General features: G+C 40.7%; 1 protein-coding gene across 12 annotated transcripts in view; it reads left to right on the top strand.

The window, feature by feature from the left end:
• The window catches only part of NRP1 (neuropilin 1), a 157,973-nt gene that overhangs the window by 94,249 nt on the left and 38,007 nt on the right, over window positions 1-25,717 (top strand). For all 12 annotated transcript variants that reach the window (XM_063607319.1, XM_063607320.1, XM_063607318.1 and 9 more), the window contains 2 exons: window positions 15,213-15,368; window positions 19,655-19,799. In XM_063607319.1, coding sequence (XP_063463389.1) covers window positions 15,213-15,368; window positions 19,655-19,799 — 301 coding nt within the window. The remainder of the gene's footprint in view (window positions 1-15,212; window positions 15,369-19,654; window positions 19,800-25,717) is intronic.

Raw genomic sequence — 25,717 nt, 5'->3', positions numbered from 1 at the left:
CTAGGAGAGGAATAACACGATGTAGTTAGTGTGACATCTGTGTTTGTCCTCCTATGGTTTAAAGTTGTTGTACAGATGCATTTTTTCATTGTGTGACCCTGGCTGAAATGCATGAAATTAGTATCGATAGATTTTTTTTTCTGGAACATGAAAAGAATTTGAGTTCCGTCCACTGACTGCATTTGGATGGCAAAGGGAGCACATGTCTTCAGAGCACAGAATAATGCTATGCCTTGCCCCTTTCTCCCAAGAGGAGCACAGAAACCACAGATAACTGGGTAACACTTTTTCCTACCTCATTTTCATTTTCTACCTCCACACATGGCGTTTCTATTTTGACTGCCTTTCTCCTGCCCTAGGCTGGCCTTTGCTCAGTTCCAAACATCTGCTGTGAATTCTAATTACACAAGATTTTCTTGGAGAGTCATTCTTTGAAAATTCATTTTTGCAAGGCTTTCCCCATCCCCTTAATGTGAGCTTCAAAAACAAATCAGCATATACAGTTCCTGGCTGAATGATAAGCTTCCAACAGGGAAATGCAGTTGACCAAATATTAAATTGAGAATTTCATTTCATCTGTTCTCAGGAATGACTGGCATTCCTTCAGAGACTAACTGTTTACCCACAATTTCTGACAACCAGCTGTACCTAGGCAGCCTGTTCTTTCTCTTCGTTCTTGTCTCCAGGGTAGCATTCGTTATAACCTTAGGCTGGCAGCCGACTTTAATCTCAGTAATCCCATCAGCTCCTTGCAGGATTTTTAATGCCAAGGAGAGCTTTTTGGACACCTGCACTTCCAAGTTCTCCATCAGCACAGGAAACTCTCATTACCAGGAGAGGCCCACCTAGATCACTGGGAAATACATGGAAAATTGGTGTAAAAAGATGCTGTCAAACTTTATAGGCCAAGAGACTGATTTAGACCATCACCCTCATCTGCAAGTCTTTAGTTTCCAGAAATTCATCCTTGTGTTTGTTTTTGAAACCAAGCTTAAAGGGGAAGGTAGAAAAATTAAAGCCATGATTAACTGCAAAACCAATAATCAGCAAGGCATTTGTTTGTGCTGGAATAGACAGATGCTGTTTGAGTAAAAGTGTGTGTTTATCTTGAGCCACTTAGAAATCACCCAATCGTGCAGATAAAACTTTATGGGTAGCATAGAATAACAGGTTTTAAAAGAAAAATACACCTTACCTGTACATGCTATTTAATACTTTCCCAGTCTTTTAGGCATGAAAATTTCTTTAAACTGCTGAAAACCTGGAGAGGTGTGTGTGTGTGTCTGTGTGTGTGTGAATAACTTCACCTTGGAAAGGTGTCAGACATCCTTGCCTCACTGCACAGCCACCTCCAAGACTTCTTCCATGAGGCTTTTTTTTTGTGAGGCTGCTTCTCAGAGACCATGAGACAAAGAAACACACAGATTGCAAAAGGCCTGAAGTCTACATTCATTTCCTATCCACAGAAAGCTCCAATTCCAACAACTTATAAAAGATCATATGTTAATTTGGTAAAACCATTTTGATGCGGTCACTCTAGTGATGCAGTCAAATTCTGATGTTGTTGTATTTTCAAAAGTACAGGAAGGGTATGGGAGAAGTCTGAGATACCAGGTAGGTAAACATCTGATATGTAAACATCCTGTGGACGTCATGCTTGCAAATAACCTTAGCTCTAAAATAAGAAGGTTGAGACGAGGTTTGAGTGAGGTATTTGAGAGCATAATAGATATAGTGAAAAATTTACTAAATATTACCAAATATTAATTTGGTAATTAATTTGGTAATCAGGCATCATTAATCCCTGATGCCTTTGGGGGTAACTCCAGGAAGAGAACCACTATTAAGTTAGGTAGAGGTCATTTGAGAAATAAATAAAAAGGAATACTTCACACAGTGTGGACCTAGCCAGTGAAATTCATCAGTTAGCAGACTCTAGTTTTAAGTGGTGGACTTTTCAAAGGACTAGAAAGTTTATGATTCATTATAATATTTGCAGTTAGAAATGCTAAGATAAGAGTAGTCACATTCCTAGCTTAAGGGTATAAGTCAGTTGCTCAAACACCTTAACATTGACTTCAATGACAGGCGGTTTGGAGGAAACGAGTTTCAGATCTTGCCGGCAATGCCAGACTTACATAACATCGAATTTAAAGTCAACAAACATTTATTGAGCATCTGTTAAGAATATGTGAAAATAGGTGAATCTGAAGTGAAGAAGACCCCCATTTTTTTTTTTGAGACAGGGTCTTCCTCTGTTGCCCAGGCTGGAGTGCAGTGGCACGATTGCAGCTCACTGCAGCATCGACCTCCTGGGCTCAAGTGATCATCTCCTCAGCCTCCCAAGTAGCTGGACTACAGGAGCATGCCACTACACCTGGCTAATTTTCTTATATTTTGTGGAGACAGGGTCTCACCAGGTTGCCCAGGCTGATCTTAAACTCCTGAGCTCAAGTGATCCACCTGCTTCAGCCTCCCAAAGTGCGGGGATTATAGGCATGAGCCACCGTGCCTGGCCTAAAGTGAAGGAGACTCTCTCTCTCCTTCAAAGGAATTATAATCTAGGTACTACTGGCAAATCTATGCGCACACATACACACACACACACACACAGAGGCACCCACTCCAATTACCCAAAAGACTAAGTAAAAAAATATTAGGTCACATTCTCATGGTTAATATGTGTACATATGCATCATCGTGATCTTCATAGTAGCCATGCAGAATGACTAAATGAGGTAAGCATTCGCATTTCTGTTTGAGAGTAGAGGAAACTAAGACTTGAATGGACTAAGTAACTTGCTTAACATTATCCAGGTCACTCCTGCAGGTCAAAGCTACAAAGCTACTTCTGGGGTCTGTGCTTTTTTCCACCATATGCTGCCTGCATCACCCCAGTTTTCTCTCTGTTGTACCAGAATGCATTGATTCATTTTAATGCAATCTGTTCACTCCGTATTATGATTTACTATTTACTTGACTCTTTCCCTCACTGTCTAGAGGGCAGGAATCTTATCACCTTCACTCCCTTTCACCCAAGCACCTAGCACTTATTTGTGTTATGAATGAATAATCACCACCCATGAAGTTCTCTCCACACTGGACTGGATATTAGAAACACAACTGCTCATCATTAGAAGATCATGCTCTGAACTCATGAACTTCTCCTTAAATGTTTGAGGCGAGAACAGTGTGATTTCAACAGAAGCGTGAATCTTTAAAGAAAGCATCCACAGTTTCTGTGTCATTTCATTGACAGGTTTTATTTTAAATGTAGACATCCACAGAGGATAGGAGCTGCAGCGTGTGCTGCTAGACTCAAGAGAGAAGTCTCGCTGACTCATGCAGATTGAGGTTTTGTCTCATTCCCAGGAACGCTTGGACTCCCAGAGGCAGTGAAGCCACACATTTTAGCAGAATTACCTCAGCAGTGTGGTGCATGATCATGAACTTCAAGTTTACCTACAAAGAAGATTTCATTGTCCTTCTGTCACTAGCCAAACACTTCACAGCCTAGACTCCTGGACTACATAAAGGCCCATGCAAAAGTGTTTGTGTGCATTTGTGTATGTGTGAGTGTGTGTGTATGCAGTGGGGGAGGACACTTATCTTTGCTCTCCAAAGGAATTTTGCCATGAGATACCAGATAGAAGGAAAATATTCATCGGGCCGGGCATGGTGGCTCACGCTTGTAATCCCAGCGGGGAGGCCAAGGTGGGCAGATCACTTGAGGTCAGGAGACCTGCCTGGCCAACAGGACACAACCCCATCTCCATTAAAAATACAAAAATTAGCTGGGCATGGTGACACACCCCTGTAGTCCCAGCAACTATAATCACTTGAACTCAAGAGGTGGAGGTTGCAGTGAGCTGAGATCCACCACTGCACTCCAGCCTGGGCAACAGAGCCAAACTCCATCTCAAAAAAAAAAAAAAAGAAGAAGAAGAAGGAAAATATTCATTATAGCAAATATTTTCAAATGTAAGCAGTTGGGTGGGATTTGTGTGTGTGTGTGTGTGTGTGTGTGTGTGTGTGTGCGCGTGCGCGTGTTTCTTCTGCCGTTAGTTCATCAATGCTGGCCGCTTCTGCTTCCCCAGCCAAAGTCCAACCCCCTATCCTATGAGGTCCACTTTGAATGGTTCAAATGACCTGTTTTCCATCAGGCCCTTTCTAGACCCTTCCACAAGTAATTTTCCCTTCTTCTGAATCCCGTAATGCCCCACTTATCACTAGGCTGACACTTTTTACTTTCAGTCTCATAACATCATTACCTCCACATAGGCTTGTGTGCTTCCAGATCCTGGCATACAGTAAATGTGTGTTGGATTTAATGAACGAAATGCTTTTATCTGGATACTTGGCATTCTTCAGTTTCGTGTAATTTCACACTTTTAGTTTGAGTGGCTATGATGTGTGAAGCTCCATGATTGGGCTTTGGGATGCAGCTGTGTGAGCAGACACTCTGGGCTCCATAGTTTATCAGTTGCTAGGCTCCAAGCAGAGGTAATAATTGCTCAGAAAGACCAGGAGTGTGAAAAAAAGAAGAAAAAAAGGTCTTAATTGCGCTATGTCTCAGCTTCATTATCTATAAAACCTGTCTGCGGGACAGTTGAGAAAATGGAAGATGAGGTACAGGAAGTTAGCACTTAGTACAATACCTGACACATAATGGTTGCCCCAGAGAAGTTTTTAATAGTAACAAAAACAATAATCGTCAGCAATACTTTATCAACACAATACAGTCCTACTGAATTATGTGCAGAGATCACCAATTCTGCTACCATGTCTTAAAGTGGCTGAAATCCAAACCAGCCGTTAACTCATTCTTCTATTACTGTTACCCTCTTTGTTTTAGGGCTGACAAATATTAGGAACGGGTGACCTGTATACACACTCTATTTAATCTTACAGGGTATCTAGAGCTGTACCCTTGCAGTCAACCAGATCAGCAGCACTGCACCCAAACGTTTCTCTTGCCTACCTAACCCATGCAATTCCTACCCTCTCGGTCTTCTACTAGACGAATACTTTCCTAGCTTTCATGGATATTACACATAAACAATCAGATGGAATCAAGAGTTATATTAGAAGAGCACAATACCCACCCATGCCCTCTATGTAGTACGTGCTCGCTAACTCTTTATTAAGTAAACCCATCTAGCAAGAGCACATGCGCTGATTCTCCTATGAGGTTCTTGACCGGAAGATTTTCATCCCATGTATACATATTTGAGACTGATTACCATTGTTTTAAAAGTGTAGCATACTTATTTTTTCTCCATTAAGAAATTTCGGTTAGGCAATTTCTATCAGACAGTTTTTAAGTTAAAATCTTAGCCAAATTCCTAGGGATTACATTTGGTCTGTTCTGACAGCGTGTCCTCTTTCCAAATCAAAGGACTAGGCTCAGGTTTTAAATTAAATGTAACTTACAAATAAGCATTCAAAAAATGTTAATTAAAAGTATTAAGTCCCTGAATCTTTTACTGCCTGGAAAGAACTCCTAAGTCTCTTTGTAGGAAGGGGAGGAGGGGACATTAAAATGTCATCTTTTTGACCAAGCTGTTAAAGGTTTCCCAGGTATTCATCAGCAAGTTAACATGCAATTGAAGGAAAATACTTTATTTTAAAGGAGAAAAGATTTCACAGGTCGGCGTATGTCTTAAAAATGTAAAACAATCTTTTCTAAAGCATAGAGATGTAATCAGCCACTCTCTTTGACTCTACATAAGAGTTTCAAATTGCATTAGATGTTGATTACTTGTATTTCAGAGTGTATAGAAACCCCAGCACCATTTCATTTTCTCCCTCTTTGTTATCAGAATGTAGTGTGTCCTGGTGTCCAGATTTTTACGGGTTTATCAAGTAAGAGAGGAATGTAAATGGAATATTTGTCTGGTTTTGGTGAATACAATTGTATCTGCTCTAGATAATACAGAAAAGGAAAAAAGCCCTCAGGTTTTGCGTCCAATGCATGAAGACTGTCTTCTCGTATTGTCTTAAATGTGTTTCATAAAATAAGCTGAGCGTTTTCTGGTGGCTTGCCACAGTTCCATGCATTGCTCTCAAACAAAGGCCTTTCAGAGCCTGATGCTGTTTCCATCACACTAAGAAAATGTAGAGCAATGGTAGTGACTCCACCTGAAAATGGCATTCTTCACCTTCACATTTGATCTTTATGGTTTCCAGATTGAAGTGATTTGGGTAGCTGGATTCTGGAAAAGTCTCTAGCTGAAATGCTGGAGTGTTAACCTGCTGCATCGAGTCCCTTTTGTTTCTTTTGGACAATGCTACTTGCCAGTTTTAACAACTACAGCAGATTTTACTATTCAAACAGAACCAGATGGGACTCCAGTTCAAAGAACATGTCAGAATTAAATATTTCTTTTTTAATTAGTTGCTCCTGATTCATGCAAAAAGAAAAATTCACATGAGAGTGGGAGAATGTGTTATAAATCCAGACGTGACAGAGCCCATGTAACCACTATCTCCTTTCATCTGCCAAAAAAGATGGAGGTCAGCCCTTGTGTGGGGCCTTCATTTTTCTTACTCATTTTCTTGTTGTTCTTTTGCTGTGACTGCAGTGGCAGTCAGGGAAGCCAGCCCTTCCACTGCCCCTGTGCTGTTGCAGCCTTATCTCATGTTATTCTAACTGGCTGGATCAAGTCTTCTGGTAGGAAAATTCATCTGTTCGTTCACTTGGGACTGTTTTACTATGAGCAAAGGTTTTATTTGTTTCCACCCAGGAAAATGCTCTCCTTTAATTTAACTATGGAAAAAGGCATTAATTCAGGCAATTAAGACTAAAAGAAAATTCGTGAGATTTTTCCTGCCTTGCACTGTTCTTCTACTTGGGTATTTTTATTCTTTACCTGAATTTTAAAGTGTTCAATTGTTATCCTTTGCTCAAAATGTTTCATTGCTACCATTTTGTTTTTCGACAGCATGAATAAATTATTTGCAAAGTTTTGCATTTCAGTGGCCAGTGCTAACTTTAAACTAATAGTCAACACAATCAGAAATCATTTCATATTCCTTACAATTATATAAAATAATGAATCTCCAAAAAGAAAAGCTATTGGATTTAATTATTATTACTGAGAAATTATAAACTATCTTTCTAATCATTATGGTTATAAAATATGAATTGGGGAATAGCATAGGTGTAGCAGCTCATACACGGGCCACCAGTCTTATCTGGGGTATAAGTCCTGGGTCAAACACTGGTAAGTTATGTGACTCTGAGAAAGGTACATATCACTTTGTTCCTCTGTTTCTTTGTCCATAAAATGTCCCTTGTATGATTGTTGTGAGAATTGAAAGAGACACTGTATATAAATTTAATCCTTCATAAAATGCCTAACACGTAGAGGTTTCACTATGAATTTCCGGTTATTAATGGTAATTTTAGCCTTAGCCATCAGCATTTTTTCTAGGTAATACCACCATAGGGACACAACACAGAAAGAGATAGGGAGCTATGTCACTAACTCTAAAGCGACTGCATTCAGATTCATAACGGTAAGAAGTCCAGGATCCTAAGTTAATGAGCACAATGGTCAGGTACTGTGAGTTAAGCCCACAGAGCCTAGAATAGCACTGATGTTCACAGGCCCAGGCTGTCAAAAAACATGGGTTTTATCTAAGGAAATGAGACAATTGCTTAAAAATATTTTCTTTAGCTTGTAGTGTCAAGTGATGAATTAAACAGCTCTTTGAGTCATCAGAGATGCCCCAAAGAAAATCCGACAGTCTCCCCCTCAAAAAATATTTTCCTGTTTTTAATCAGACCTCAGCTCTTTGTCCTCTATTTTTTCAGGCCCTTGTATTGACCTGCCTTGGGAGTGTTAAAAGCTGGTAAACGCTCCCTTGCCAATGCTAGCTCAATGGGCAGTATTTTATTGAGTAAGACAGATTTTCATTTTAGAAATGAGGCTTTCCACGTTATGACATTACCAATATTGGTTGGTTATGTATTATTATAGAAAGCAGTGATATTCATTTCATGGCTGGAAGGCTGCGTGCTGGTGTTTAACCAGCAGTTTGCAAAGATTTGCTACATGATTTACTACACTTGCTGCTTTGTCCTCAAGTGATTCCTGGTAAAATGTGTGCTTCTCCTTGCTTCTCTTTGTCTGGGGAATGTGTTTCCTGTCATTATTAAGACAATACCATGGCCATATGGTGCATGTGGATGGTTCCTGTAGATATCTTACAACAAAGAGTAAGTTGGGAGCATGGTAGAACCCAGTGCCGTGGGGAGGTGGGAGTTCGCCACCAGGAACTGCGAACATCGCCCCTTCACCCCTAGAAGTGGTGAGGAAAACTGTTTTCCTCTACTCACACAATTTTCCCCACCCAGAAGGAAAGGCTTGGGGTTTCCTCTTCTGTATCTGCTAACAAGATCTTCTCATTGTGAGTGGAGCACAGTGTGAAAGTAAGTTGTGGGTAGACTTTCCACCACCAGTGTTAGAATTTCATATCCATATTGGAAACAGGGTATTGTGTTGGGTCACATTTCTAATCATTATAGTGCCAACGGCGCTATGTATTATAACTTAGAAAGTGGTCACCAGCTGGGCACGGTGGCTCATGCCTGTAATCCCAGCATTTTGGGAGGCCAAGGCGGGCAGATCACTTGAGGTCAGGAGTTCAAGACCAGCCTGGCCAACATGGTGAAACCCCATCTCTACTAAAAAAAATACAAAAATTAGCTGGGCGTGAGAGCGGGGGCCTACAATCCCAACTACTCTGAAGGCTGAGGCAGGAGAATTGCTTGAACCTGGGAGGTGGAGGTTGCAGTTAGCTGAGATCTCGCCATTGCACTCTAGCCAGGGGACAGACTGAGACTCTGTCTCAAAAAAAAAAAAAAAAAAAAAAAAGGAAAAGAAAAAGAAAGCGGCCACTAGAACTCAAAAGGAGTTTGATAAAGTTCTGTAAAATAGCCTACATGCCATCGATAAATACCAGATGTTTATGTTTGTCACACACACAGAGGGAAACGTTCAACAATTTCAGTGAATGCATTTGATGTTCCATTCCATCCCTGCCCACCGCCATCATCACACCCCCTCACCATCACCCTTAATGTTAAACAGAAGTATATCCAACTCAGATGTGAAATCACATCCATCTTCTAATTAAAAATAAAGCAGCTGTGAAATAATGATATTCTTTCAAAATAAGAAAATGGTGATTAGAGCAGAGCTGATTGGGTTGAGGGAAAGCAGGTTACTTAATTATGGTTATTGTGTGTCTGAATTTTTATGGAAAGAAAGGAAGTATTGTTTAGGACGATGAACCCTCCAAAACATAGAGGGGTGGCATTGTGTAGAAGTACTCTGGGTTGTGTCTTTGTCTTTCCAGCTGCTTGTCTTGGGTCACCAGTCTTGCCTATTAGCATGTGACGTTGATGAGAACTTAGCATGATTCAAAAAGCTAAGCCACCAAGACGATGGGTAGTGTTTGATTTGGAGTGGGTTTTATGACTACTGATCATTTCAACTTCAAAACAACCAGAGCTCATATTCTTTAGAGAGCAATACATTTTTTTTTGACAAATAATGTCAATAGTGGTGAGGGAAACATAATAGGTTGTTTAGTGTCCATGATTTCATTCATTTATTTTTTCCTGCTTATCTCTGCAATTCCTGCTTCTCCTCGTCCCTGGAACAGTCTTTTCCTTTGTGTCCACTCACAAGCTCCTACTGTTTATCCCCCATAGCCATCTTGAGCATAGAAATCAGCTCCCCCCACCTCCAGTTCTCTGTTAAATTGTTTACCTTTTCCTTGATGCTGCATGATACCTGTCTGTACGGTAATCATGGGTTTGCGTTTTGCACACTCTTACTGCTCTTTATATCCTAACAACTTAATATAGAACTTAGCAGATAAGCAGTATTAAATGCCCGCTGATAATGTTAATCCAATTGAGTAAGATCCAATACCTAAATATTCACAGCCACTAAAAATTATGATGTAGAAAAAATAGTAGTGGCACTAGAACATCTATAAAACTCCATTATAAAGCCAGTTATCAGGCATAGAGGTAATATGACCTTATTTTTCAAAGTAAAAACATGCATACAAATATTCACATGTACTTTGCATGGGAAAAGAAACTCTGCAAGGCTATGATTGGTAATTATTTCCTAATGACGGTCTTAGGGAGACTTAATTTTCTTCTGTCATCTTTACTGCATTTTATGAATTTTCAGTAGGCATTTATTACTTTTCTGCAGGGAAAAACATGCTTTTCAAAGGAAATCCACACAACAATCTAGAAGGAGGTACAGCAAAAACAGAATGATGAATTCAGTGATGGGGACATGAGCTATAAAGGGATTTAGCCTACTAGGCCAAAAAGAGGAAAAAGTCATTGCCAGTCAAAAAACAGACAGAGGTTGTTTTAGGGCAAAGGAACTTTGTATGTCAAGACATGAAGCCAGAAAAGGCTTATATTCTGTTACAAGCAACAAATATTATAATATGGCTGGGTGATACAGTTGGAAAGAGAGACATGTAGCAGGAGGCTAAAAAGGTAGATTGAAGCCAATGTCATGACTAGCAGAGACATCTACACCAGTGAGAAAGGCTTGTAAGGGAAGGAGAAAACTTTTCATCTACTCTTTAAGGTGTTGCAACTGGGGCCTGCAAATTAAACTGACAAAAGACAGATTAACAGGAAAAAAAGGCATTAATATTTTAAATTTTACATGCACAGAAGCCTTACAGAAAAGAAACGAAAAACCAAAGAAATAGATTCAGATGCTTATACACCATTTTAACAATGGGTGATAAGTTGTGGATAAGTGACTTGAGAAAAGAAAGAGGGTTTGGGCTTCTAGGGTGGATAAGCTGTAGGAAAGTGACTAGGAGATACATACACACACACACACACACATATATGGGAAACTAATGGAAAATAGGAGTTATTTTAGTAAGATGTGTTTATGCAAATTTTATCTCAGTCTCCACTGATAAATGTTGCTGTCTTCATTGTGGTAGAGTAGAGGGGGAAAATTTATGCCCCCTTCCCAAAAGGAAATGTATCTCCTGCTTTTAGGCAGAGAAGGGGAGGGCATATAATTCTTCTTGCATCTGTTGATTCTCGATTGCCTTCAACTCAAAATAATCTTCATGCCAAAGTGGCAAATTTTGGGGGTGGTGTCTTCCAGAACTCTTCAGATATGAACACCAAGGCATGAAGTCTTTCTAGGTCTCCTGACACAGACACCAGCAGTGTGAGCAGTGATGCTTATTGAGCAGGACTTTATCTGTCTCCCCTCAAACTCTCTCAGGCACTTGAGAGTGGAGGGCAGATCCTTGTTAGAGAATTCCCCTAAGGCATTAAGAGAAAGGACTCGTGGAAAGAACTTCCCTGGTCTTAGCAGTGAGGGTTGCACAGTGCTGGAGAGGCTGTATGTCGTTAAGAGTTCTGGGTACTATCTGGTTTTAATTGCAGTGGTTCAAGCCCCAATCCTAATCACTTTGTGAGGTTGTCATCCATCCTTACTAAACCCACTGGCAATAATCTTAGGGAGAAAAATGAAATGAAATTTCAAGTATCCCTGTGTGGTAAATAAGAGAATCTGCAGAGTTTTAAAGCACAGCAGGAAACTATGCAATTACAAGAGGAGGTTGCCAATGCATTTCATTGCTGTTGAGAAAAAAAAAAAAACATCTTTCTTTTTTAATGAGTGATTCATGCATATGCTTTGGGTGCCTTTGTATCTTCCTGTGTTGGATACTAGTTAATTCCAGTCAATTGCTCCTTCCTCTGATGTCAGCTGTTCCTAATACCTAGGAATCTTCTGTTTGATCACCAGTTAACTTCTTTCCTACTTAGTAATTAAATCTTACTCCAAAAACCAAAATTTAAAAAATAGAAAAAGGACAACCAGGGAATGAAGTTCTAGGGTTATTTCAAATCAGTCCAAGCTGAATACACACTCTTGGGAATTTAATCATTTCCAAACTAAAGAGCCATCTGTAAGTTTGACAGGAAGAGTTTATTTAAATAGCTCTGCTTCATGCTTCCTCGGACTTCAAGATTTTAAGGACCCTTCAGCTTGAAAGTAGCTGTGGCATTGGGCATGACTTTAATGGACAGTCAGAAAAGCACTAAGTGATCTGAGAGCATTTGAAAACAGTTAACATTGTTCAGAGCAACCATTTTTAGAGTCCCCCATTAACTTTTAGATTGCGGCATTGTGAAATCAGAGAGTTTCTGCAGCAACTTAAAATCACCTATTTGTCTGGAATACAGTGAGATTTAGGGTTGTCAGATAACATAGATGCAGAAAATCCATTTAAATTTGAATTTTATGTAAGCAATGAATCAGTTGTTAGTGTAACTACAGCCCAAATGTTGTATGGAACACACTTATACTAAAAAAAAATTTGGTTTTGCCTGACATTCAAATTTAACTGATGTTTTGTACTTTTATTTGCTAAATCTGACAACCATCAATCACCTCCCCTTTTTGAAATGTGTACATGAGGGAGATAGGAAGTTTAAAACATTCATCAAAGTACCATGGTTCACTTTTGAAAAACAAATGCAAATTTTGGTAAACAAGTATAGGCACTTGATAAGAATATGTTGGTAAAATACTTATTCGTTAAATTAAAATTATAAAATCTATTGTTATTATTCTAAAATATTAAATTCTATTAAATTCTTGTTCCTTTTTCTCTTAAATCTGGTGAAAGCACACAGAGCCTAGAGTTTATATCTTTAAAACTAGGGAAATGAAATAAAGATTATTTTGCGTTGAATGATAGCCCCATTCTTTCCAGATGAAATCTACCACTACTGCTTTCTATAACTTCAAATTGGCTTCTATGTGCTGTTTTTCCTGGATGTAGACAGCATGTTGATTTAACTACTCCAAGCTCCTTCAGGAAAAAAGCAATTCATGAAAGACAATACGCCTCCATGAGGCAGGCTGTGCATAAAATGGAAATTCTTTAAGTGTTCGTGGCCCATGGGCACTGGAGAATTAATTGAAATATTATATTCTGAAAATTGAGTTGTAATATGGCAACTGGAAAGCAAAGTTCAAAAGTTGGGAGGGGGTTGGGTTTTTTTATTTGTTTTGTTTTATTTTATTTTTATTTTATTTTTCGAGTCAGAGTTTCTCTCTGTCACCCAGGCTGGAGTGCGGTGGCGAGATCTCAGCTCACTGCAGTGTCTGCCTCCCGGGTTCAGGAGATTCTACTGCCTCAGCCTCCCGAGTAGCTGGGATTACAGGCATGTGCCACTATGCCGGGCTTGTCAATGCTAGTAGTTGTAATGTGTAACTATTTTCTGTGTCCTTTAAAAAAATATTTGCCATATATTTGTGGACTTTTTTTTTAAGCTTGTGTATAAAGCTGGGCATACAATTGATGGAGCAAATAATTTTATAGGAATAATCAAATTTATTAAAATAAATTGAAAATATCACTATTATATACAAACTAGTAATGAGTTTTCTTTCAAGATTATTCTTAGTTATTAATGCTGGTAATAAGGAGAGTTAAAGAAAACAAAGCCTACTCTACTGGAAACATCTAACACATATGAAAGAAGGAATTATAGGAGGTCAGAGTGGAAAAGAGTCTTCCAAGTTATCTAATCCCACTCCTTCATTTTACAAATGAGGGCCCAGAAGCCTAAAGATGATGGCAGAGTCTGGACTGGAACACCGAGTGCTTGCTGCTTAAATCCATTCCTTCCCACTCACATCACAGGGCGCTGGGATGAAATCACAGACCCTCGAGATTTCAGTCACCCTCTGGTCATCACTACTCTGATGCCTTCCAAGAGCCCCACCCCTCAGGATATGAGACAGGCTAGTGAGAGATGAAGGCAAGCCTGTCGTGTTGAGGAGTTTTTCCACTGGAAACTTACCAGGAGAAGGTTGCAAGCCCAAGCAGTTGTTTCCTAGAGACATCAGTCTCCCCCACCTGATGACTTGGAATCCACCTGCCTCTCAAACTGAGCTGCAAGGAGAGAGGCCACAGGAAGATGTGGGGAGGGAAGAAATCTAAAGCTGAAACAGAAATCTTTACCCTCTTCCTCTTTACTCCATCCCAAGTTATAAATCTATGGCCCCTCTCCCAAACCACAACACCCTTAGAGCTTTCAAGTCAGTATCGTTTCAGTCTGCATTTAATGCGGAAGGAGGTAGGATGCCAAAGACAGAGGGGAAATGGGATTATGTTAGACAGGAATTCAAGTCCAGGCCTCTCCATTATCCATTGTGTGAGTTTATCTTGTTTGTCTTGATTCTCTCTTTGCAAGATGACATATATGAATGTGCAGTTTGGAAAGTATGATATTGAATCCAGTTTTCTCTTTTGCACCAGGGATCAAGCAATCCTGGTTGCAACAGTGAGAAAGGTCTTTTCCTGGCCTTCCTAACAATGGGAACCAACTTAAGGCCATGCTGTCTTTTGTTGACAAAAAAAGTCAAACTCTATAAAATATTTGAAGAGATTTATTCTGAGACAAATATGAGTGAGCAGTGGCTTGTGACACAGAACCTCAGGAGGTCCTGAGGACATAAACCCAAGGTGGTCTGGGTACAGCTTGGTTTTATATATTTTAGGGAGACATGAGACATCAATCAGATACATAGAAGATGTACATTGGTTTGGTCCAGAAAGGTGGGACATCTGAAAACAGGAGCTCCCAAGTCATAGGTGGATTCAAAGATTTTCTGATTGGCAATTGGTTGAAAGAGTTAAGTTACTGTCTAAAGACTTAGGAATGTCTGGGTTAAGATAACGTACAGGTAAAGACCAGGTAGCAGGCTTCAGAGAGAATATGTTGTAGATGTTTCTTATCAGACTTAAAGAGCTGTTCTATCATTAATTCCAACAGAGATGAGGGTATAATAATGAGGCTTGTCTGACCCCCACACTGTCCTATCATAGCCTGAACTAGTTTTTCAGGTTAGCTTTGGAATGCCCTTGCTGGGACAAGGTGTCCATTTAGATGGTCAGGGGACTTAGAATTTTATTTTTGGTTTACATTGATCATGCCTTTGCCTTTTTTTAGAAGGAATGGAAGAGAGGAGTCAGGGACTGTGGACACCCGATGGAATTAGGCCCTGTTGATCCCAGGTGGATGAAAGCCACAACGTGGAGCCCACCGGAAAAGATGCTTTGGGTTACCGTGCTGCAGGGATGGTGCACTGACCACGCTTGTACTTGTCTTGCAGGTAGACTTGGGCCTTCTGCGCTTCGTCACGGCTGTCGGGACACAGGGCGCCATTTCAAAAGAAACCAAGAAGAAATATTATGTCAAGACTTACAAGATCGACGTTAGCTCCAACGGGGAAGACTGGATCACCATAAAAGAAGGAAACAAACCTGTTGTAAGTTAGGCTGCCACCGTGGCAACCAATTTGGTCTTTTAAATGGATGATCAATTTTTACTTGTTTGTTTGGTAGCTTTCTGTCTGGCCTGGTTTATTTTTGAATTGATTTGAAATGAAAAGTGCAATTAGAGGTTTAAATCTAACCAAGGGGTCTCATGTTCCCAGATCCAGAAGCCGGGAGGAAATTATGTGAATGTTTCCAAAAAAAGTAAATACAGGCCAAATTAAGTGTCAGACTCAAGAATTGCTGTAAGCCCCCCATGGGGACACAGATTCTGCGTGGGATAAACACTGTCCTCTTAGAACCTTAGGAATTTGGGGTTTTGTTGTTTTTCCCCCCTCGATTTCTTCATCCTTTCATAGATTCTTTCTGTCTGTAATCAGCTAGTTTTAGAAAACATCTTTTCATCTATCTACTGTGGCTCACAAACTAATTTACAAGTGCATTTGACTGCTTCTTGTAAGAACGCGTGGAACCAAAGGTATTTCATTGTGTTCCCTCAGATCACACAAATAACACATTACCTCCATACTGCTTTCAACCAAGGAGGCAGCACAGACCATACCGTGTCCCTCGGCGCTCTGCCCTAGCTCATTTGGAACAGAGATGTTTTTCTCAGCCTGCCTGTTTATTTGAAGTTACACTTGCTCTGATTTTCTAATCAAAAGATTTCGGAGAATTCATACTCACCATCTCCCAGAAATTAAAAGCTTGCCCTGGAGGCTGAGCAAAACACAGGAAATTGATGAGGATAGGAGCAAAGATCCAGGTAGCTTGCAATGATGGGCTTGGGAAGAGGCCAATTAACCTGTCCTTGTCTCTCTTTTGAGCATTCACGTACTTGATTTTCTCCTTGTGGATCTGGAACTGAGAAAAGCCCCCTGGGTGTGAAGTGAGAAAATCTATTAATTCCCTTTGATTAGCAGTGAAACCCCCACTCTCGGACAGGGCAGGCAAGATGGAAGCAGCTACAGATAGACAGCTGTTCTGTAGGAGGAAAATGCTATGGGCAGGCAAGTTCAAGGCCATTGTCTAGTCCTGGAGGACATGGAACCAGTTTGTCTGGGGTACAAGAACCTTCCTAGTCAACGCTCATGGAGATGAAGTGAGTAAATTTTGACCCCAAGTTTCATGACTGATTCTTGTTTGGGAATAAATTTCCGAAGACATACTTTAGGTTCAAGGAAATAAAAAATCACTAACTCTAATGAGGCACCTACCAGCCAAAGAACCCAGAGAGAGCCGGGAGAGCTGACCTTAGACTGTCAGGCCATTTCTTTTTAAAATAAGCGCTACTTCAGGAGCAGAAAACCAAACAACACATGTTCTTACTTATAACTGGGAGCTGAATGATGAGAACACATGGATGCATTGCAGGGAACAACACACACTGGGACTTGTCCGTATCGGGGTATGTGGGAGGACGGAGAGCATCAGGAAAAATAGCTAATGGATGCTGGGCTTAATACCAAGGTGATGGGATGATCTGTGCAGTAAACCACCTTGGCACACAGTTACCTGTGTAACAAACCTGTACATCCTGCACAGGTACCCTGAAACTTAAAGGTTGAAGAAAAAAAAAAAAAGAACAAAATGGAACCATGAGGTGAAAGGTCTAAGATAATGTTAAGTGATAAACTTAACTGGTATTTCATTATCTTTATACTGGAATGCATGCAGATAAGAGGGATGAAAGAAAATAGCAACATGACCATTTTCTGTTAAGGAAAAATAAACCATACGGGCTATTTCACCAACATGTTTTCTTCAACTGTTGTCCACTGGTTGTTTGCATGGCCCAGAAGAGGGGGGCTGTCGGAGAGCACCCACAGATTCCAGGGGTGTTTGACAGTGCACCCAGGTTGCCCTGGGAACCCCCGGCACACAGAAGGGCTTCAGGGGGAGAGGCAGAAGGAATAAGGAAGGAGTCGGCAGAGAGCTTGGCATCTGTTCTGAGCACTTTAGCTGAATCTAATGAAATCAGAATCTAATGAAATCTAAATGAAATTAGAACATCCACCTAGAGCCTCATGATTGTTGCCCACCCCACCTTTCTCTGTACTTTAGGGGCTGAACCCCTCTACCTTCATTCCCACTTTGCTCCAGGAGTGCAGCTTTCGACCACCAAAAACTCCAGCAACCCTCTTCATGTTGGAGAGAATGTGTATAAAACATGATTTTCAGCAAACAGAAAACTCCCTCAGTGGGAGGAAAATGCACCTCCCCTCTGCCTGCACCAGGGCACACAACTCTCCTGCCAGACTTCTGGTCTCCCTCGGACAAGCACTCATTGCCCCCATAAGGAGAGCACCATCATTGGCGGCCCTCCTTCCCTGGTAGCTGCCCGTTACTCTTTGTCACACAAAAATGCTCCCACACAGATTGATTTCCAGGGAGAGATGCTGATTTAGGGCAGAAATCAAAAGGCCATCACAGGCTGGGATAAATTAGGATATCAGATAGTCTCAAGAGAGAGATCAGGCTAAAAACTGACTTATTTAAACAAAAATAGAGACCGGGTCTTGCTCTGTCACCCATGCTGGAGTGCAGTGGTGCAATCATAACTCACTGCAGCCTTAAATTCCTGGGCTCAAGCCATCCTCCCAGCTAAACCTCCCAAGTAGCTGAGACCACAGACATGCACCACCACCATGCGTGGCTAATTTTTTTTTTTTTTTTTTTATGGAGAGATGGAGTCTCACTATGTTGCCCAGGCTGGTCTCAAACTCCTGGCCTCAAGCAATCCTCCTGCCTTGGCCTCCTAAAGTTTTGGAATTACTGGCATGAGCCACCACACCCAGCTACAACCAACTCTGTAAAGCATTTGACCATCTTTAGTTGTGCAGGCCACTTAAATTCAATAAAGTGAAAACACAAGCCCGACTTTCACAAGCCCTTTCTCCCAGGTGGAAGAGCAGGACTTGGGAAACCATAGACCTCCTTCATGTCCTCACCTGGAAAGATGGGGAGGAAGCAGCATGCCTCGAGTGAGCCCCATGATGCTCCAGTTATGCAGCCTAAAAGGAGGTGTCTGACCCAGCTGTGCTGAGAAGCATAGTGCTGAATGCACGAGGCACGGGACTGAGAAACGTCACCGTCCCAAGGGCTGTTCCCAACCCAAGGCAGAATTAAAATCCAGGAAAGGGGAGGCAGAGTATTCTGTAATGGTAAACTCTCTAGTCCTCAGAGATCTTACTGGAGAACGCTGCTGCAGCCCCCCACCCAGGCAGAGTGGCCCCCACAAGTCCTTGTGGGAAACATCCATTCATGCCTGGCATGCATTACATTTGCAGTCACATGCCTCATCTTTCTTAGAATAAAATGACTCAATTTAAAACTAAAAGCAGAATCCCAGCACTTTGGGAGACGGAGGCAGGTGGATGACTTGAAGTAAGGAATTCAACACCAGCCTGGCCAACCAACATGGTGAAACCCCATCTCTACCAAAAATACAAAAATTAGCTGGCTGTGGCTGTGGGCACCTGTAATCCTAGCTACTCAGGAGGCTGAGGCAGGAGAATTGCTTGAACCCGGGAGGCGGAGGCCGCAGTGAGCCGAGATCGCACCACTGCACTCCAGCCTGGCTGACAGAGCGAGACTCCATCTTAAATCAATCAATCAATCAATCAATCAATCAATCAATAAATCTTGAAGCACAAGCCCTGGAAAAACTCATTTTTAGTTAAAAATAGTTTATAACTCAGTTTTGACTTTGACCGCTAAAACATAATTTTACCAATAATCAAAAAAGGATTAAAGTCACGCATTAGTGTGAGGGACAAGATCTTCCATCAAGGAATGAAGTCAAAGGGGAGAACGCTATTTGAGCTAGTACTGTAGCTGCAAACACGACCTAGAATTTCAAAAAGCCAGGCCCTATAGTTTACTTAAAAAGCATCCCTTCTGGGGATTCTTGGGAAAGTCAAACAGTGAGAGTTCCCATGACACGTCTACAGTATTATTTTGGTCCTCTGGTAAAGTTAATAGTTTCACACTTTTTAGATAATAGCATGCATTCTTTAATCAATATTATCCATATAATAGTGCTTTTAAAGACTCTAGCCTCTCAGAAAATTGAATCGATGATTAGGACAGTATTCTATATTAGACATCGTTCTGATTGCTAATTGAAAAAATTAACATGGCGAGTTATTAACGCCATCTCATCCTTGATCGACAACACTGAAATTGTAAATAATTTTTACAACCATTTGTGAAAACACATTTATGGATTTAAATCCAAAACCTCTGCTAAAGAAAGGCACTTCTTTCCCCCATACAGCTCTTTCAGGGAAACACCAACCCCACAGATGTTGTGGTTGCAGTATTCCCCAAACCACTGATAACTCGATTTGTCCGAATCAAGCCTGCAACTTGGGAAACTGGCATATCTATGAGATTTGAAGTATATGGTTGCAAGATAACAGGTAAGCTGTGGAAGATTGAAGACTGAATCTTCTAAGTCGAAGATTGTCTTGTTTTGATTTATGCAAACCTTTAAATACAGGGTGAATAAGTTTGTAAATGCAATCATTTTTATTTGACAATTAAAAGCATCTACTTTGGATTTAGACAAATCCGAGTTCAAATCCTGCCTTACTACACACTAGCAGATTTTTTGGTCAATATACTTACCTTTTAAAGCCTTAGTTATCTCACCTGGGAAATAGTCATAATAATTTATGCCATACAGCCTAGTTGTGATGATGCATTATTAATAGATAATGGATATAAGCACGTAGCACAGCCTGGCATGTGGTAGGTGCTTGTTTACTGGTACCTTTTCCACTAGACTGTAAGCTCCATGAAGGCAAGTATCATGCCGTTCATCTCTGCTTCCTGGATGCTGACTACTACTTAGTAGATTTACAATAAGTAACTGTTGCATGAAAGATTCTCCAGCAGTTTTATTTATTTCTTTGTTTCTTTATTTTGAGACAGGGTCTTGCTCTGTCACTCCGGCTGCAGTGCAGTGGCATGATCATAGCTCACTGCACCCTCAACCTTCCAGGTTCAAGTGATCCTCCTACTTCAGCCTCTTGAATACATGTGGGACAACATGAGGGCACCAGTGTAGACAACTAATTGTAACCCCTATGTTGCTTGGGCTGGTCTCAAACTCCTGGGCTCAAGCTATCCTCCCACCTCGGCCTCCCAAAGTACTGGGATTACAGGTGTGAGCTACTGCCCCTGGCCAGCTTTATCTTTTTATTTGTTTTTCTTTTTTTTCTTTTTTTTTTGAGACCGAGCCTTGCTCTGTCACCCAGGTTGGAGTGCAGTGACATGATCTCGGCTCATGGCAACCTCCACCTCCCAGGTTCCAGCGATTCTCCTGCTTCAGCCTCCTGAGTAGCTGGTACTACTACAGGAGTGCACCACCACACCTGGCTAATTTTTGTATTTTTAGTAGAGATGGGTTTTCACCATGTTGGCCAGGCTGGTCTTGAACTCCTGACCTCAGGTGATCCACATGCCTCAGCCTCCCCAAAGTGCTGGGATTACAGGCGTGAGCCACCGCGCCCAGCCTGTCCATTTATTTTCTTGCATGACTATGTTATATTCTGCAGTATATAGCAGTCATATTAGAATTCCTTTCCATTTTAGTAAATACATTGCCAAACTTTCATTGAAACAACCACCACCAACAAAAAACCAGTACAATGTGATCTTTATAGTAAGCTTGGAAGTTCAAAGACAGAATCAGTTGACCCACTCACTAAAAAGTAATTAAAAGCAAGCAATGTCTAAAAGTCTTTGAACTACCTTTAATATTATGTTATATATGTATTTAGGGTATTTAATTTTTTATTCCATTTTTCTGTTTATCCTCTTTAACTATTTTTAGAGGAGAATGATACTGACTTTGGAAGGAAAAAAAATCACTTTGGCAATATTCCATGAAATTACAAGCAATTTTGAGAAGAGCTAATGAACAGGAAAAACTACATTTGTTTATAGTAGAGTTCAGCTTGGAAAGTAAAAACCAACATCTGATTTTTTAATGAAAAATTTATTTATTTCCATCCCACAGACAGACTTGTTTATTATTTTAGGACCTAAGATTTAGAAAGTTCAAGGCCTTAGAGGCAGGAATTGGGTGGAGAGGGGTTTGAAAGAAGAAAGGACATTGAAAAGTTAGATATAACCTTGGCTTTATTTTTGATCAGCAGTTAGATGACAGAAAGTTCTAGGTCATTTTCAGAGCATTACAAATTTGTGCTGTTATTCATAAATTTGTAGAAACAAGGCCATTTGAGGTTTGGGTGGAAATTTCTGGCCCATTTCTTCAACCTTATCTGATGTCATTGTATTTAAAAAAATGAGGTAAACTTCATAAAGACTCCAAACATGTTAGTCAAAATTCTGAATTTCCAGGCTCTTAGAGATTTATGTCACATCCTTTTAGTTGAATACAATTTTTTTTATACCTAAACTGTCCTTTTTAATTTTCACAAGGATTTCCCTGAGAGGTGATGCTAGGAATGTGAGCAAAGAAGGTAAATAATTTGTTCAATTTTTAAAAACAGTTAAATGATCTAGTTATGTAAACTTAGATGTCTAAAATAGCATATCCTAATATTTTCATACATAATTAAGTAGCTATTTTTCATATAAGGTGCATCCTTTCAGTTCCTAGCGCTAGCCTCTTAATCATGGTCTCCACTATACTTTTAAATATTTTCTCTCTAGTAAAATGTCTCTAGTCTCCAAATAATTGCCACAAGCAGGTTTTTGGAGAGGCTAACACGTTACGATAGTCACATGGACAGAAGGCAGGCAGACATATCCAGGCTTGACTGTGGACTGTCCACTTAATGTGTGCATGACGGACCATGGATAAGACATTGAGACTCACTCTGATCTCCTTTTTCTGGTCTGTGAGGATCACCTTAATGCAACTATAATGAGGAGTAAATGAAAGAAAATTTGGAACACCCCTGGCTTAAACTAAGTGCTCACTAAATGGTACCCGTTAGACTAAAATAGTACATGGCACTCAATGTATTGAACCTAGCATATGCCCCAGCAAGCAGAGCCTCTAATAAGACAGTAATTTCAAGTTTTTCTTCTTGATTATCAGAAGCAGATAATTTTCATTTTCTTGAAATGAAAATCAAAGGTCCCCTTGAGTAGAGATTAATGAAAGGAGGACTACAGTATTCCTGCTGGACTAGATGGTCCAGGAGAGCAGGGGACCTGTTTGCCTCATTTTCTGTTGTGTCCTGTACGCCTGGAACATAACAAATGCTTGGTGGTTACTTTTGAATGAAGGAAGTGCAGTTTTATGCACGCCTTCTGAGAAACAAGCGGCTGGACCTCAAATTTTCACCCTGTTCAGTAGTCACAATTCAATCTGGATTTTGTTTAAGCCTACCTAATGAAAAGTTACTGCTTGAACACATCACTTGGCTTCCAAAGCCACTAAAGCCCCAAGTTTTACCCTAATTTTTTGATTCAGAAATTATTTTTTAGAAATATAGTAATCCTGGACTGGGCGCAGTGGCTCACTCCTGTAATCCCAGCACTTTGGGAGGCCGAGGCAGGCGGATCACGAGGTCAGGATATTGAGACCATCCTGGCTAACACAGTGAAACCCCATCTCTACTAAAAATACAAAAAATTAGCCAGGTGTGGTGGCATGCACTTGCAGTCCCAGCTACTCGGAAGGCTGAGGCAGGAGAATGGCGTGAACCCAGGAGGCAGAGCTTGCAGTGAGCCGAGATTGTGCCACTGGCCACTGCACTCCAGCCTGGGCAGCAGAGCAAGATTCCATCTCAAAAAAAAAAAAAAAAAGAAAAAAGAAATATAGTAATCCTGGAAAATTCAGAGTTTGTCACCATATAGAGATATAAAGAAAATAAGATTGGAACAAACCATTCTGCTTTATAGGTGATTGATGAAGGGCATTTTCATTATTTTGACAAAGTAGGCTTCATCATTTTGGCAGAGATGGAAATCACGTTGGACGATGGCTGCTTAACACACTCTGAACTCTGCTATCTTCTGTTATTAACCAGAAGTCTGTTACCCAGCGCTTCAACACATATCCATGTGCTGCTAAGTCAATCAGAATTCACAATGATGATCTCAGACACCATAATATCCAGAGGTACTTTCTGAGTCATCAAGGAAAGATTAAATTATGCTCATTCAGGGTCTCCCATCGAATGCAGTTATTACTTTCTCATTCGTTGGAAATTGGTTAACTGGATATTTGATTTACCAGTATACCTCAGTTTTTCCATTAAAGCTGAGTACAGAGATTTACTGTAAAATAATATCACTGAAAATAACCACCTCAATCCTCCATTACAAAACTCATTTCTCCCTTCCACCCTGAAGTGGTCTTAAGCTTTCCAAACAAGGCTGCCAAGTGAAATACAAAATGTCCAGTTAAATTTGATGCAGACAAACAAGACATAATTTTTCAGAATAAGTATGTCCCATGCAATATTTGAGACATACGTATACTAAAAAATTATTCATTATTTCTCTGAATTCTAATTTCACTGGGCATCTTGTTTCTTGTTTTGTTGTTTGTTTGCTAAATCTGGCAACACTATTTCCAAAGGGTTTGACCTGTACCGGGCTGACCTGTACCAGCCTGCTACGAAGGGACAGAGTTAAACGCTAGCATCTCATTCAAACCTTGAATTAATTGTTAATGTAATTTTTCTGCAAATTATTGTTAAAAGTGAGTCACATAGTTTTCAGTCAAAGGTAAATCAAGTTGCCTTTTCATTTTTTTTTTTTTAATGAGGCAGCTATGTGGAAGGAATAACAGTCTCACTTTGCACCATGGATATGTTGGCTAAATGGGGACAGGGCATCACTAAGTCTGTGAACACAGAAACTGTGCCCCAGCCGAGTCTGCATTAGAAAAAGGGCATTAATCTGGTGACGGTTCTGCTCTCCTTACAGTATTCAAGTTAATTATGTTTTCCTCCAAATGGTAACATCTGGTCCCCATTACCAGCTAAACGTTGCCTTTCTAAAAGCTTGTTTGGAATCAGGCAGGTATGAACACCGTGTCCAAAAAATGGCACTCTATTTTTAACACTACAGTTTCATAGTCCCTTAGTAAAATTGTTTTTGTAAATCTTTTTTTAATCCCGACTGAGTATATTCTTGGTTTCCAGATCCCAGCCTGGAGCAAATACTGTGGTTAAGTTACAGGAAAGGGCACTTGAGAAAATGACAGCTGCCTTTCATTGTATTAAGTTGATTCATTCAACAAATATTTGTTGAGCAAATACTATGTATAAAACAGGGCATGAAGAGTCATATAAAACAGAAAAATATGACTTAGTTCGTGTCCTCAAAGAAGTTAAAATCTGGGGAGGCAGAAAGCAGCATTCCAAAGAACTAAATGTGCTCATCAGCATTTGAGGGCTGGGTATGGTGGCTCAAGCCTGTGACCCCAGCACTTTGGGAGGCCAAAGTGGTAAGATCTCTTGGCCCCAGTAGTTTGAGAGCAGCCTGGGCAACATAGAGAGACCAAAAAAAAAAAAAAAAATTGCCAATCATGGTAGCATCCACATGTAGTCCTAGCTACTCAGGAGACTGAGGCAGGAGGATTGCTTGAGGCCAAGAGTTCAAAGCTGCAGTGAGCCATGATCACACCACTCCACTCCAGCCTGGGTGACAGAGTGAGACCCTGTCTCTATAAATAAAAATTTTTAAAAAGGCCGGGGTGTAGGGGGGCCAGGCGCCGTGGCTCACACCTGTAATCCCAGCACTTTGGGAGGCCGAGGCAGGCATCACAAGGTCAGGAGATCGAGACCATCCTGGCTAACACTGTGAAACCCCTCTCTACTAAAAATACAAAAAATAAGCCGGGCGTGGTGGCAGGCGCCTGGAGGCCTAGCTACTCGGGAGGCTGAGGCAGGAGAATGGCGTGAACCCGGGAGGTGGAGCTTGCAGTGAGCCGAGATCGCCCCACTGCACTCCAGCCTGGGAGACAGAGCGAGACTCCTTCTCAAAAAAAAAAAAAAAAAAGAAAGAAAGAAAGAAGGGAAATGCAGATAAAGTGGTGTGAAGAGGCCCAGAAATGGAAAACTGTATCCAGTTGCAGAGAATAGAAAAACTGAGTAAACGATGTGGCATTTGAAAACAGGTCAGGATTTTAAGCAGTTCAGATAATGGAAAAGGGTAACATGACAGGGAATTCCCTGTGGAGGGAATAGAAAGAAAGCTCCCAAACTCCCAGAAGTAAGGAAGTTCTTCATGTCAATTGGCACTGGTTAAAGGAGTGAATGGGGAGAGGCCTTGCAAGGACATGATATGGCAGGCCTGCATGCCTGATTGAAAATAACGTGTGTAATTTCTAGACAAGAAGGCACTG

This window comes from Pan paniscus, chromosome 8, assembly GCF_029289425.2.
Source record: "Pan paniscus chromosome 8, NHGRI_mPanPan1-v2.0_pri, whole genome shotgun sequence".
Classification (NCBI taxonomy): Eukaryota; Metazoa; Chordata; class Mammalia; order Primates; family Hominidae; genus Pan; species Pan paniscus.
The sequence above is the reverse complement of the archived record's forward strand: the minus strand, read 5'-3'. Positions and strand labels throughout refer to the sequence as shown.